Raw genomic sequence first — 16,213 nt, forward strand, 5'->3', positions numbered from 1 at the left:
AACGTTTACGTTTAACCGTTAACGGTTAACGGTAAAACCGTAAACGTAACGTAAACGTAACGTAACGTAACGTAACGACGTACGTACGGTACGGTAGGGTAGGTGGAGTAGTAGTAGACACACACACACACACACACACACACACACACACACACACACACACACACACACACACACACACACACATAAAATGCCATATTTAGTAAAAAATCCTGAATCAGGTGAGATGAATGTCATTATAAAATGCGACGTTCGGAATTTTCGATGCTCACACAACTGCATATCATTACCGAACAGTTGTTGAATCGCTTGATAGGGATGATATAATAACTTATAAAACGTGTTTATAAAATTTTATTAAGGAATAAGAATGTGAAAGGAATAAATATGTATAGAAGTAATAGAGAATAATTATAATTTTTTACATATATTATTAATACATGTGTTATAACTGAGATATATTTCATGTAATGCATTTAGTGCATTTAGTGCATTGAATTTAATCTGCGCATTTTGTGGGATATATAAGACTAAACAAAGAATATAAGAGCTAAGCATTTGTATTTTACTATGCTCCATTCTTTACTATTTCTTTACACTTACGTATTACTAAATAATTATTAAATTTTTAGCAATCTGTGTAATAATCATTTTATATAGATTATGATTACGCTATCCACTACATTGACAAATCGATTTAACTGATAATAATTTTATTAATATTAATAGTAATAAATAAATTATAACACAATACTAATATAATTGGAAGGCACATAACAAAATGATTGCATGTACATCATTTCTATTTTTTCTGACTTCGGCGTAAATCCTTGCGTGACGTGAATATTGGATTATCCTAATTTGATTAATAAAAAATTCTGATATATTTAAAAGAAAAGAATTTAATTATGCTTATTATTCTTTCTACAAGAATTTTGATTTATTCATTTCTGACGTATTGATTGAATCTGTTATAGATTTCCAATAAATGCGTTTTACTTGAAATATGCACCTCATATCATAACATTTGTATGTAAAAGATTGTAATTGTTATCTATATTATACTTCATACATATTTATCATTTTTATTTGTTAATAAAACTTTGTAAACACATTTTATAGATTGTCATTTTACGTCTTATTTATAAACATTATTTGTAAATTTTTCGTGAACCGTACATTCCATTCCCTCCTATGAACAGCCATATATCTCATCTTGTTTCAAAAAGTTCTTTTTTTTAATACAAAAATAATTTCGGATTTCTAATATTTTTTTATAATAGTAGATAACAAAAAGTTTTTACTGGTTTTTACTGGTTAATTGGTTAGTTCATTTACCTTAAACATAGTAAATAATAAATTAAGGTTTTATTAGGTGCGGCATATATATCGGAGTTACCCTAATGCAATCAGATTTTTTTTTCATTAAAGAATTACTCTCTATAGAACCTGCATCACAGACCACATCCGCAATGCGGCAAAGCTATTTTATCACTTTTGCGCATTCGATTTTACGCGAGTTTTACGTGGTTGATTAATTTTAACTTCTATTTTCTTCCATAAATTCACTAATAATGAATAATTTAGCTTTTTATCTATATTAGGAAAATTTTTATTGTAATTATTAAAAGACAATTAAAATCAAAATTTTATCGATCTTTGAATTCATTATAAATATAAATAAACATTTTTGATATAAATATATTATTAATATGAAACATAAATATATTAGAAAATATACTATTATAATATTAGTATTACAGAATTGTATATAGAGAAGAGTTTTTGACTAAGTTGTACTAACGATCAAATCGTATCTCCATTGTAATTTCTGAATGAAACATTTTTTTGAAGTGACAATACAGATGTGACGTTAGTAACATTACTTAAATATTGTCATTTTGTTTCGTCTTTGAGCGGTTCGTTTACGTATAACATTCAACATTGATTTTGTTAAATGTTTGATTGTTAAAAGTTTTCATGTAATTTATCCAAGATATGATCACAAAGCGAGTAATTGAAGCTTAGTGTATTATAGGATAATTAGTATTTAAATTCTTTTTGAATGTAAAAATCAAAATCTTTGATAATTTAGTATTTAAACTCTTTTTAAGTACAGCATCAAATTAGCAATATTTTTTTGGATTGCATTGCTGTTGACAAATTTATTAAAATATAGAAGAAGTTGAGTAAATCATATCTGTTCATATCATATCTGTTAGTCTTCATATTACACCTATTTTTAAAATAAAAAAAACATATTAAGATTGAATAATATCTTATAATTACTAGTAATTTTGATATTCGTATAAGAAAAACTATGTTTGTATTGAGTCTTTTTAAGATAACAGTTAAATATAAAATGTTTTACAAATACTCGATTTCTACGATCAATTTATCATTATATACTGTTAGTACATTTTGTTAGATATTTTCTGAGATATTCTATTGACGAAATGTAGGTATAGTAGACATTTTGCAAAATCTGTTTCCGATAACTCTAACTGTTCAGATTGATAACATTGTTGTTAGTGTAAACATAACACGATGACAATTGATCTGTTTCCTGTTCCTAAACTAGACCTGCACTAAACTGCACTATAACTCTCTTTCTCTCTTTCGACAAATATCAAATATATATCTATCTCACTTTAAGTTCCAAAAGTGTACACCAGTTCAGCACAGAAAACAGACCTAATATTGATAGCAAAAATCGAATACATAACTGGCATCAAATTCTGTTCGATTTTTATTACTAATTCGTCATATTTTGTTGGTCAATTTTTGCATTTTCATCAGCATTTGACTGAAATATTGTAACAAATTTATTCATGTCTGTAACTTTTCCGACAGAATTCAAAGTAGCTGTTTTTGTTCAATTTTAAAACAGAGTTAATCGCCTGGAATAGTTACGTCCCTGTTCGCGTTTGCCAGCTTCTTCCCGTACCGTTTTTCCCCCTCTTTCTTTCTCCCTTTCCTTCTTCATCAGTGAGACTGTCTCTCGCGTGGCTGTATCCTGAACTGAATAATATTGGAATTGTCGCGTGTGTGACTACTGACCGCACAGATACCCTCTCTAAAGATCTCCGTGACGCTTATAAGGATGGTACGAAGAAATATTCAGAGAGGACATGTGCAAGTTCCCCCGGAGCGCAATCGTGGTAAGTTCTGCGTTCTTATGCATCTCTACAATTGCGGAAGTATAGCTAGACTGGCATGCTGACGATCGTTGATCTGGGAACATATGGTTGGTAACATGTAGTAGTGGTCCTATTCTTTTCGTATCATGATCATAAAAGCTTCCCTGTATATTGTTGCTGTGATATATCTGAAAAAGTTTGTATTATTAATTAAATCTGCTTTAGATAATTTAGATAAATTTACAGTGAATTGTTCATAATTTTACGTGTCTCATAATATATGAAAATTATTTAAAAAATGGAATATCCACACGTGCACGTATTTAATATATATAAATATATACTAAATATACGTATTAAAATACATATTAATTTAAGAATAGAATTTTATTCTGTGAATTTTTATTCTCAAATTATAGAAAAAGTTATAGATTAAATTTTAAAAAAATCGAAATTATTTAATTTGACACTTAAATGTAAAAAGATATTATATGTGAAAAAAATATTTTTGTTTGGCGTAATTTACGGAATGTCTTATTTTAATTACTACAGGCAAATATCTCGAAAAACGATATGAAAAACGTTTTAAACAAATAAGTTGTATGACTTGAAAGGAAAGAAATTTAATAGTAAAAAAATCAATTTTAGAAAAAAATCGATTTTTGTGATCATATGAAGGTTAAGATCTTTTTTTTTAATGGATGTATGATTTTTTTTTTATAATATGATTCCTCCAATTACACAGGTCTCAAGATTTTTTTTTAAAGATGTAGAAGTATTTTTGCGTATTTCCTATGTATTTTTGCGTGCCTGAATCGGAATGTAGCCACAAAATGAAATCGGTGTATATTAAGGGTAGAGATATAATTTTAAAGAATGACATTAACCGTGGTCTTTTGAACAGACAAGCTACAACTTCAAAGCGTAATATACCTGTATCTCCCCACCATCAAGTACATCTCAGGTAAAAATATCATACGCTATCGATTCAAAATGAATTTTGAGAGAATAGTATTTTATGATGACATTGAGAAGTATTTAATAAAGTCATGAAAATGGCTAAAAACGTGTAATTTTTTTCGATATACTCAATTTATTTTGAAAATTTGATATGTGTTACGTTCCAAAACACAAATTCTGCAGCGTAAAAATGAATTTGTAGTGCAAAAATGAAAATAAGAGGAACTATCTAAATAGAAATAAGAGAAATCCTCTAATGGTCTTGATCTTGACAAATGTTATCTAGGTAATGATCTTGGACCATTCGAAAGATTTTAGCTGTTGCGTCGATCGGACACCTGATTAATGCTAACGCCGATAGTACTGCAACTTTTAAAGCTTATAACTCGAAAAGTTTTTAATGAAAAAGAATACTATTATACAATGTTCTGAAAAGTTCTTGGGATAAGATTCCATGTAAAAAAATTCAAAGTGACATGACCTTAATTACGCCACTCAAAGTCAAATCAATGGTATTTATATTTCTTGTATCTCTTTCCGAATCATACAACTTTTGTTTAAAACATTTCTCCGTATCTGTCATAGTCTTCGAGAAATCTTAATGCATTATTTAAAATAGGACATTCTGTATGATAATAATTTTCAGATATTTTATTTATAATACCTAATAATTTTCAGATAATTTAAAGATATATATAGTAATAATCTAGTGATTAGTTTTCTATGTACATATTTCATGTGTGATGGGCTTAATAACTTTCGATCTCTCGCTTTTTTTCAAAATGAAAAACTGAAAAGAATACCCCGGAACTGAAAAGAATACCCCGGAATGCTGAAATCTGGCTAGAATGATTAGACGTCCCCGAATACTTTCAAAGGAGTACATGTTCGGGAAAAAGTGAACTTCTGGTCACTCTATTATTGATTATTGACTATTATCAACCGAGATGAAAGATATCTTGATATCTTTAAGTTTTTTAAAAAATAAAATTTGTAACGGAATTGTCAATAAAGGTAACATCGCGATGTTACCTTTATTGACAACTGCATTATAAACTTTATTTTTTAATAAACTCCTATTGAAATCTATGAAAACTTAAAAGATTGATTTAAAATTAATTGAAGGATCTGACAATGCCAATAACGATATAATTGTTGTGCAATATAGACGTGATATTTATCATTATAAAAAGAAATGTTTAAACGATCACATATGTGTATATAGTATTCCGTATTAATTAATACAATCTTAATTTGCCAATAACGTTAAATTAAAAAAAATAAAGGATTATTAAGTAAGATATTTATAGTCTTACACTAACTTGATTTTTCTTTTATCTTTTTTTGTAATGTCTTTATTTATTTCTGTTTACAGTGGCAGCTCTGATATACTGGCGCGATCCTAAAAAGTCAGGAATTGTGTTCGGCACGATACTGGGTGTACTTCTGTCATTGGCCTATTTTAGTCTGATTAGCGTGCTGGCTTATATGTCACTTCTTGCCCTTAGCGGTACCATTATTTTCCGTATCTACAAAACGGTTCTTCAAGCAGTTCAGAAGACCTCGGACGGCCATCCATTCAAGTAAGTATAAAAGTATGATGAAAAATCTTTTAAAAACATCATGTATACATTCTTTATTTTGTTGATTAACATATTTCGTTTAACATATTTTCAAAATGAGTAATTGCATAATTTTATTGAAAAGCAATTATCGTAGAATATAATAATTCAAAATATTGGACGACATTGATAATAGTAATGTGTATTCCTATTCCAATGTGTATTTATTAATTTATAAAATATAACTGTTGTATATACGGATGTGTAAAAAATTAATATAATATTTAGTTAATATAATATTTAAATATTTTAAATATTGAAACAATCTAGCTAATTTATTTATGACAATTTTGAATAAACTTCGCTTTAATTAAGCCGTTATCTGTATTGTAGAGACATTCTTGATCTGGATCTGACATTACCAGCTGAGAAAGTGCATGAAGTCGCAGATGTTGCAGTTGCACATGCTAATGCAGCTGTCAGTGAATTGCGCAGACTTTTCCTCGTTGAAGATTTCGTCGATTCTCTTAAATTTGGCGTTTTGCTATGGTGTCTCACTTATGTGGGTTCTTGGTTCAATGGCATGACTCTTATTATAATTGGTAAATTCTTTTATTGTACAAAAGTGCTCTATATTTTACTACTATGCATAGAATCAATTCAATAATCGGTCCATTTTATCTTTCAGGAGTGGTTGCTCTTTTCACACTGCCTAAGGTTTATGAAACGAATCAGGAGCAGATCGATCAGAATTTGGCCTTGGTGCAAACAAAGATCAGTGAAATTACCACCAAGTAAGTTGAATAGAGATTTCCTCAATTTATGAGAAATTTTATGAAGAAAATTTTTTCTATGAAAACAGTGCAATAAATTTTTTCTCTTTTATTAAGCAAAAAAATTTATCTTATTTATTGCGTTAAAAATTGAAAATATGTTATATTACTATGCAAATCTATTTTAATGCATACGCAGTTTACTTGTAATTATATAATGAGTGCGTTTAGTACAACCCCTTCCTAAACGCTCAAGCTCTTGCATATTTCATTGTATCCAAAAATACACCAAATAACGCTCAGTGAGCGGTAATACTGAATGCACTCATTGTAGAGAAAATATGCTTTTATGATAAAATAAATTATCGACGTATAATTTACTTGTACTGGAAAATTGTAAAAATTCATACATTATTAGGCACCAAGATCTGTTATGACTGAATATAGCTCTCATCACTCATTTATATAATAAGAATTTAAACTAATATCTTCTGATTTCAAATTTGGATTCATAAACAAATATAATTAATTTTTACATTTCTTCAAACAATAGAAATACGACAAATAATATAAAAATCGTTTTTACATATAAGAGAAAATTGTGAACTCTCAAAATATATATCTTCTCTTTGTAATAACGTTTAACAAAATTATACACATGCAAATTCAATTCTTGCATAAAGTATTATTTCTATCCAATAAAATTATGGAAAGAGAATAACGTTGAATTTTTTTATTGCTTCTTGTATTTTTGCTATAATATTTCTAAAAGATGAATTATTCAACTGTTTTAGAGTGAAGGCAGCAATCCCTCTTGGCAAAAAGACTGAGCCAATAAAGGAAGAATAAAAGAAAGTCAGAGTGGCAACAATCCAACGAACAGCTGAGTCAGCAAATATAGAAAAGTTTAAGTTAGAAGTAAACGAAAGAAACATGAAAAGTGAGAGAACAGCTTGAAAGCGCGTGTAAGAAAACTAATACATGATCGAGGAGAATACTTGCATTATTAAAACGAGGATTGAACCTTGTAATAACCACGCGGGAGATGGGAATTATTGACGGTGGGAGTTCTTTGCGAGCTTGGCCGTCGTATTTCCGGAGAATATTAATTTTTTGAGGTCGGCAAGGATCGTGCACGCGTAGACATTCTAATCACGAAAGCAATTCTTATTGAGGAAGTAAACATCGCGAGAGAAAGAAAGAAAAATAACACTTAGTGATTAATTAATTGTTTATTATTACGATAAAAAGCGACGGCATGTTTTTAGCCAGCAAACAATGCAATGTGCGCGGGGTTGCTTTCAAGGATTGATTTCAAGGAAATCAGCCCTTCGTCTCTCCCTTCCTTCTTTTTCGTCGTACTATTTGACAAATGTGTTTTATGGTTATCATAAACTTCGTGTTTTTACCTATCCGATGATGTCCTTTGTTTTTCTCTTCGTGAAAAGAGAGAAGTATGAAAGCAAACGAGAAAATAAAAAAAAAATAGAATGAATGCTTATGAATATGTGAGAGAGAATGAATAATAAGGCTGTATGTGATTTATCTTAGTCCTGTCTTCGTCGGAACGTCGTATTTCGCTTGGATAATTATTTCGCGGATCGGACGCCGCCAAAATAATCGTTTTACGACAAGATATAAATGAGAAATGGGGGGGTGTCGGAAAAGATAGTGATACTTTAAAGATTTAGAATAGAAAAGAATGGCGAATATGAGATGTCCAACGTATAAATAGAATTTATTCGTCAGCGACTTTAAAGATCTTATGATTACCTAATTTACAGCGATATCCCCTAACATCTTGATGTTTTCAGTTGTTGTGTTTGAGAGAATTAAATGGAGGTTTAATAATGAATTAAATTATGAAAAAACGTGTATATTGTATCTGTCTCTCAATGACGTTAACGTTTGCATAATATTATTATTGCTACTGCATCATTAATTGTAATTATATCGTTATGTACGCACTCGCAAATATATATATATATATATACACATCGTATATGCATATGCTCATGTATAATGTACGTATGTATATGTGTACAAATGCGCATGTGTGCATATGAATGGAAGGGACGACTATCGAAGAAAATGATCTTAAGTGAAAAGGCACGAAATATATTAAACGGTAAACGATAAAGACGCAACTTTATATCATATCTACAATTATTAGAACACGTGTTTTTATCGGGACCGATATCAAAATGTTAAGAATATGAATTATAACATGCATAATATGCTTCTTGTCGTTTTCATTATTGCATCTGCATTCGCATCCGCATTAATTTATAAATAAATGATATTAAATAAAATAATCGCTGTTCCTTTCGTATTCATCCTATATCTCTTGTACATTTGAAATATTTTTTCTAATGAATTCTGAGATAAAAATATCTAATAAACTCAATACTTATTTTATACGAAATTCTAATTTAATATGGTAAACTTCTATATTTATAATAGTAAGATTTTTTTTAGTTTTGAACATGAGACGTTTTGTAGATAAGTTTCTTCAAAACAATTTCGAATAGAGAATTTATTTTAAAAAAAGGGAAAAAAATTGTTCTAAAATAAAAAGAATTTAGAATTTAGGAATTTTACAATAGAGTCGTAAATCGTACGAAATGCATGTTTTCTATATTTTATACAATTCTGCGTATTATGCCTACTGCACACTGGACGCGATATCCAATGAGAACTCCAGTTTGCATCATCAAAAAGCAGACAATTGCGAAAAAGTAGAGTTTTTATTAGATATCGCTCATCGCATTCAATATGCATTATGTATAGAATTGTATAATTGGTCTGTTCGTGTTGCGCAAACAGATCCAATATTTTTCTGTCGCGCATATTTCATCTCTGGAAGTCACTATTTGTGTTATTCTATCTTCATCGATTGTTAGATGTAAAACAAGAATAGAATGATAGAAATAACTCTAATAGCGTTCTCTAATAGTTCTTCTGAACGCATCTAAAGTCATCACGTGATTCTTTTTGTCGCTGAAACGGCCAGTTTGAGCGGCTCATAAAAACGCCTCTTTACCGATTCAAACTGTTGCCGCCACGTGTATGTAAGTACGCAAATGTTCGAGCGCATGCGTCACCTTGAAGCAAGGTGATCATTGCCTTTCGAACTAGCAGCGCATCATTCGCCTTTGGCGATCCACATCGTGTTGGTCGCGTTCACGCAGTTTGTCACACTACACGTAATCGAGCCAATTAAATCGCCGTCATGTCAATTCCGAACAGCGATCATGAAAAGAGAAAGCAGATTTCGGTGCGTGGCATCGTTGACGTTGAGAACGTTGGGAACTTTAAGAAGACCTTTAACAGGCATCTTCACTACACCCTAGTGAAGGATCGTAATGTCGCCACAAGTCGCGATTATTTCTTCGCCTTGGCCCACAGTGTCAAGGACAATCTCGTATCACGATGGATTCGCACCCAGCAGCATTATTACGAGAAAGATCCTAAGGTATCCATTCATGTCTCGTATAATTAGTCTGTAAATCGGCATGATTTCTACAACTTTGCATTTCATTATTTTATCAGTCGATTTTCATTTATTATGTTTGTATTTCATTGCCATAATCGTACAAATCTCTTTATTACTTCTCTCTGTTTTGACAATTGACGATTAACCTAAGATCTTCTGTTAGACTTCTGTTTAGACTTGATTCCACCAATATAAAATTAACTTTAATCTCGATTTAACTTAATGTTCTTTTCTAATGCTGGAAGTTAAGAAAAGATAAAGAGTAAATTAAATCGAGTTAATCTTACATTGTTCGCATCCAAACGAGCGTATTGGAGTAAATAGGAGCTTTGGTAGAAGCATATTGAAGTATGTTGGAGCATGTGATGCGAATAAACTTATTGGTGGAACCGGGCTTAGTAGGCTTTTATAGGTCTGTTCTTTTTAGTTGAACTCTTTGCACCGTTTTATATTGTTTTCTCTTTTCTTCTTCGACATCGAGAGAAAAAAAGAAAGATTCGTGCAAAAAATTTAACTGAAAAGAACAGATCCATATTCAGAATACTCTTGCAATGATATTAGCGCTAACGGTTATGCTATAGTTTACATTAAGCGGCGTTTACAATGAGATTTTAATTGTAATAATCTTAACTGCAAAATATTAACGTATTGTAAAAATTAGCCAATCACAGTGTAGAATTGTCAAAACTCTCTGCTGTGATTGGTTAATTCTGGTATGTCTTACGGTTACAGAATATGTGTGAGAGATCCTTTAAGCCTTTAATAAAAAATTTACCAATCAAATGTGAGGAGAATAATCGACTATGATTAAATTTAAGGCTTAAGTTCCATTAAAATTTCAAAAGTGTTGCTGCTTTACACATATTGTAGAATTTTAAAGATAAAAAGCATACAGCCATTAATATAAAATCGAAAATTAAGGATTTGGAGAAATATCGATAATGGAAAATAATATTTAAGAAAATCACGTTCATTGTGTAATTTTCATTATATTTTTGCACTATTAGATGTTTATATACAATAAAATAAAAAGATAATACCTATCTAAATCCATATTTTAAAGCAAAATTTCTTTTCAATAAGAAAATCTATAGAATTCTTGAGAAGATCTTTCAAGATAACTTGAAAATTTTATATTATTACATTATTTTGCTTATCAGAAATATTTTGCAATCGTATGCAAATAGGAAGTCTTTATAGTTCATAAGTCGATTACAGTTCATTAAAAAAAGAACGCATCAGAGCATTAAAAATTGGATAATACAATTTATCAATAATAGCATGCTATGTAATATGCTTCGTAACTACATGTATATCTAGAGAATGTTTATAAGAATTCAGATAAAAGCTGCGTTTTATATATACATATATGATAAAGATTTAATAATTTTAAATCTTATATGTGAAATATGCATTTTTAATGATCTTATTTTAACCTTTGTACATACAAAAGTATGATTATGATTAATCAGTCAATATGAAGGAAGTAGATATGCGTAACAAAAAGTAGAAAGTATAGTGCAATCTGCAATACGCAACTGAATATTTTTTTATATTAAAAGATTTTTGTGTTTTATTATATCAATTGATCTTATTCTGTGTATAAAAATATTAAAAGTGTATATACATTATATATTTTGTAATATGTATGTTACATCAAAATGTATCGAATTAGAATATCTTATCATTGCTGTTCTTTTAATAATGAAGATATATTTTTATTTTTAAAATTTCACTTATATTTTTGAAAGACTTTCCATAATGTTAAATAATGTATTAAAATACAAACGTATTTCGTAAAGATGATCGAACACAAATAGAAGGATTCGAGGCTTGAAGGAGAAAGCAAAAAATCTAACATATTAGCTTTAAGTAAAACATTTATGAAAAAAATAATATCAATTTTTTTAGAAGACTAAAGAAGAGAAATTACTGTAGCCTCATGAGAACATGTTACAAGATGTAATAGAATAATCGTAAGCTTTTAATTCTTCTTCTTCACCAAGTAAACTATTAATTGCTGATTAAACATTAGCGTTTCGCAAAATACAAAAGTTAATAAAAATGAATAAAGTCGAAATTCTTTGTTTTCTTCTTTAATTTCTTATCTATATTAAAAAAGTCGTTTTTATGAAATGTATTATATTCTAACATAATATTATTTAATACTGATTATCATTTGAAAATGTTTAAGGCGGGAATACTTTATGATAAATAAATTTTTATAAGTATAAATTGCAAGATACACATGATACGTATCTTTGTAATTTATAAAACAGTAAAAATTTATCTTTTTAAAAAAAGATTTAAAAAAGGCCTTAAGAATACGTGTTTCTCGACAAAAATTGTATTAAGTTAAAAAATATATCAAGTGGCGCCAAAATATAATCTCTAAAAGAAAATTATTTTTATTATTTAACTCAACTTAAGTGAGACATATTTTACTTAATTCAAGTGATACGTATATATCGATTGTATTGTGTAAATATAAATTTTTTTATTTTACACTGTTACCTTAATTAATCCTTTGTGATAAAATTCATTTCATAGAAGAAGTGTAAATTACAGTATCATTTAACAAAATTGATATTTAAAGACCCTCGCTTTGCGTACAGTTTACAATGCGAAGCGAGGTTCAAAAAAGAAATCAGATCTAAATTTTGGTGTGGGGTAATCTTTCATACTTCACGTAGATTGTAGTTGTGCACCCCTTGGCATTTTGTTTCACGTGGAAAGTCATTATACAAGGAAAAGAGTTTGTGATAGTTCTTAACATTAGTTCTTAATATTGTAGCAGAAATAAGATGTTATTTATTAAATTTTTTTTATTAATAGCTTTTTGACAAATAACGACTGACGGGTAAAACTTGTCGGAGGTTTCTCAGGATCATGACCTTGATAATATGTGTCAAGGAGCGAGGTCCCCTCGTTATATTTATATAATCTTTTATACAACTGATATGTATCACTTGGATTAAGTAAAATATGTCTCACTTGAGTTGAATTAAATTACGCAATTTTTTTGGGATTATAACTTGATGCTAATTATTGATATCAAATCTTTTATACGACTGATATGTATTATTACATAGCATGATATGGCGTTTATATAATAACTTTATTATAATTATAACTTTAAAATCAAATAGAATATTTCTATTGTATTGCAAGTCTTGCTTTTTTTTCCAGAGAGTATATTATTTATCTTTGGAATATTATATGGGAAGATCGCTGCAAAATACAATGATCAATTTAGGGATACAAGGAGCATGCGACGAAGCTATGTATCAGGCAAGTGTTTTTATTTAAATAAATTTATGTAAATGTATTAAATATAATCAAATATATAAAAAAATGTATTAAAAAATAACACGCTAAAGATCAATTTCTCAAAATAATTGTAAGAAATTATTTTCAAATTGTAAGAATTATTTTCAAAAGATTTACATCATTTGCGGATTATTTCCGTGTCTTGAGACATCATTAAATACCAGCATTTTATGAACATTGTAATTCACCTCATCAGTGAAAAAAGTAACTATTTCATTAGGTATTATTTCTGAGTAGTATGAACAAAAATTGCAACGCTAGTTTTTAACGATGTATTAAGACACGATGTATCAAGGAAATAATTCACAAACCTCATAGCTATTTTGAAGAGAATACCCGTAAGTATTAAATGAATTATTTTTTTATCAGATTATATGGAAGAAATAAGAATTAAAAATAAGACTCTACTACACATCAAGTAACGATACAATTATGAAAAGGGTGCTAATAATCATTCTGTACATATCATTTAGTTCAATTTAAAAAATCCTTGAGATGAATAATAATCTTTTAACAAACTTAAGCGCAAAATCACTTGTTCGCAAAATCATGAAAAAACTCAAATTATACGTATGAGAAATTTTACAAGACACTTATGTAAGTACAGGTTTTGTTCACAAGATGAAAAGACAGGGAATTTATTTCACTGTTTACATAGAGAAAGTACTGCAATGATGAATTGATTCCAAGAGTTTATGTGAGCTCCCCAAGGTTCATAAACTGGCATACTATAGAATTATTATTTCATCTCTTTGCATTCTTTGGCTTTTTATATTCATTTTCAAATACTTACACCTGAATCATGTTGATATTTCAATTGATTTACAAATTATCAAGTCTACAAGCAGTGTTGAATATCTTTAGATACATGCATCTAGATACATGTATAAAGAGATACATTTTGTGGTGTATCTGAGATACATTCAAATTCGAGTATATCTGCATCTAGATATAAAAACAAAGGAATCTGATTTTCAGATATATTTCCTTAGCAACGACATGATTCTATCACATGTTAACATACTCCTGTGATTAAGGTCTGAACAAATATCAGTTTGTAAAATTAATAATGAATATTTTATCATTTTAATTGCAAGATTTTGCAAAATTTCGTTTGTCGAATTTTCGTATTATATTATAATAGGAGTAAAAGATTAAGTATTGTTAGTGCCGAAACTCCGATTTTTGTTTTTAAAAAACAGTATGTGTATGATGCATATAAGAATTTTTAGTTACTTTATTATTATATTATGGTTTCATGTCTTCAAAATAACGAAACTAAAAGTGATTAATAAATAATTTATTTAATATGTTTTTTAATACTACCATAATTATAACAAAATGTAATTTAAAAGTATTTTATATGTATCTGAAGATACTTTTAAAATATCTGTATCTGTATATAGATACATTTTCGCATATGTATCTATATCTGTTACCTAGATACATTGTAAAAGTATTTTATTCATTATTTATAAGCCGATAACGATTTTATTTTAATTTTCTTGGACGTAGTTTCTTTGTTCACCAATATCCCAACGGATCTTGCTATACAGTGTAATTAAGAGATGGAATTACATTTAAAAGTTGTAATATGCCTATGAGAATATATGTTTAAAGGCTTTAAAACTAGTTTTAGAATTTACGTTCTTCGCTTTCAACAACATATTATATAAGTAAAAATTCTGAAAATTCTTTCAGGGAATGATTACCCTTTGCAATTTATTTTCGACAATAATTTTTTTTTTTCCAAGGTACAATAGAATTCGTTGCAATCATGTGAAATGTGAAGGATACACGATTGAAGCTTAAACTTTAGTCTCTTTTTGAGATTGCTGAGAATGATTCGAAGTCATGCTAAAATATTCATTTTGTATCACCATTTAAATTTATATAGATTTAATAAATAGGCTTTTGTTTTGTTGTAAAATATCTATGCTATATGAACTGCGTTTGACTCTTAGAGCCCTTTTCACAATTATATTGTTACAGACTATTTAAAATTTAAAGGTATACCCTGATGGAAAATTTTTTCTGAATTGTAATGAATAATAATGAGATATTATTGAATTTCATATTGAAATCAAAATTGAATCACTTTTAATATTACTTCATTAAAATTTATTAAGATTTCATTACAATTCGTTAATCTTTTATAAATAATTTAATACAAAATATTATTATATTTAATTTTGCATTGATATAACTACAATGTTAGAATGCATGCAAAAAATATGTTATAAATTCGACTGCAGATAATTTGAGCTTCGGTTACATAGACCAATCTTTCTTTATACCAGTCAGTCGTTATGTGTTTATAACAACAGTTGCACAGCTTTTGTACTATATAAAATATCTACGCAATCATTATGAGCACATAACGATTGCATAACGAATTACAGAATACAGGGACTGATTGTACAGAGAACACGACTAAATTTTATGAGAATCGACACCTTCGAGCGGCATTCAATTCATTGCTTTTCATTACAATATTAACTGATTTCATTATTTTTCAGCAGATTACATTCTTTCAACTTAATTCCAACATTATCCTGTTTCTGTTTTCGATAATTCATTAATAAATCTATAAATTAATCTATAAAAATAATTATACTTTATTCTTATTTCATTATTTTTCAAATATTTTCATTAATTTTCCTTAAACTTTATTAACTTTATTTCATAATTTCAGCAATTTTTTTTTCCACCAGGGAATATTTTTAAAAATATATTTATCACTTTCTTTTGAATTGATGGAAATGAAAATTATTTTTCTTGAGTTTTTCATTTGCTTCAGATAACACAGTATACTTAATCTATTTATTAAATAATTACACGATTCACACAAAAATTTTGTGTAATTTGTTAATCAAAGTCATTATATATATATATATATATATATGTATATATATATATATATATATATATATATATATATATATATATATA

The 16,213-nt window shown here is 28.3% G+C and overlaps 2 protein-coding genes across 2 annotated transcripts in view; both read left to right on the forward strand.

The window, feature by feature from the left end:
* LOC105624871 (reticulon-1-like) overlaps nucleotides 1-7,284 on the forward strand; it is a 30,193-nt gene extending 22,909 nt beyond the window's left edge. Inside the window, exons 3-6 of the mRNA XM_012206225.1 lie at nucleotides 5,476-5,683; nucleotides 6,056-6,264; nucleotides 6,351-6,456; nucleotides 7,230-7,284. Of these exons, the coding sequence (XP_012061615.1) occupies nucleotides 5,476-5,683; nucleotides 6,056-6,264; nucleotides 6,351-6,456; nucleotides 7,230-7,284 (578 nt within the window). The remainder of the gene's footprint in view (nucleotides 1-5,475; nucleotides 5,684-6,055; nucleotides 6,265-6,350; nucleotides 6,457-7,229) is intronic.
* Nucleotides 7,285-9,667: 2,383 nt separating this feature from the next.
* Nucleotides 9,668-16,213, forward strand: part of LOC105624882 (glycogen phosphorylase) — a 13,621-nt gene continuing 7,075 nt past the window's right edge. Inside the window, exons 1-2 of the mRNA XM_012206236.1 lie at nucleotides 9,668-9,910; nucleotides 13,121-13,222. Of these exons, the coding sequence (XP_012061626.1) occupies nucleotides 9,668-9,910; nucleotides 13,121-13,222 (345 nt within the window). The remainder of the gene's footprint in view (nucleotides 9,911-13,120; nucleotides 13,223-16,213) is intronic.

The sequence above is a fragment of the Atta cephalotes genome (genome assembly GCF_000143395.1).
Source record: "Atta cephalotes unplaced genomic scaffold scaffold00003, whole genome shotgun sequence".
In the NCBI taxonomy this organism is placed as follows: Eukaryota; Metazoa; Arthropoda; class Insecta; order Hymenoptera; family Formicidae; genus Atta; species Atta cephalotes.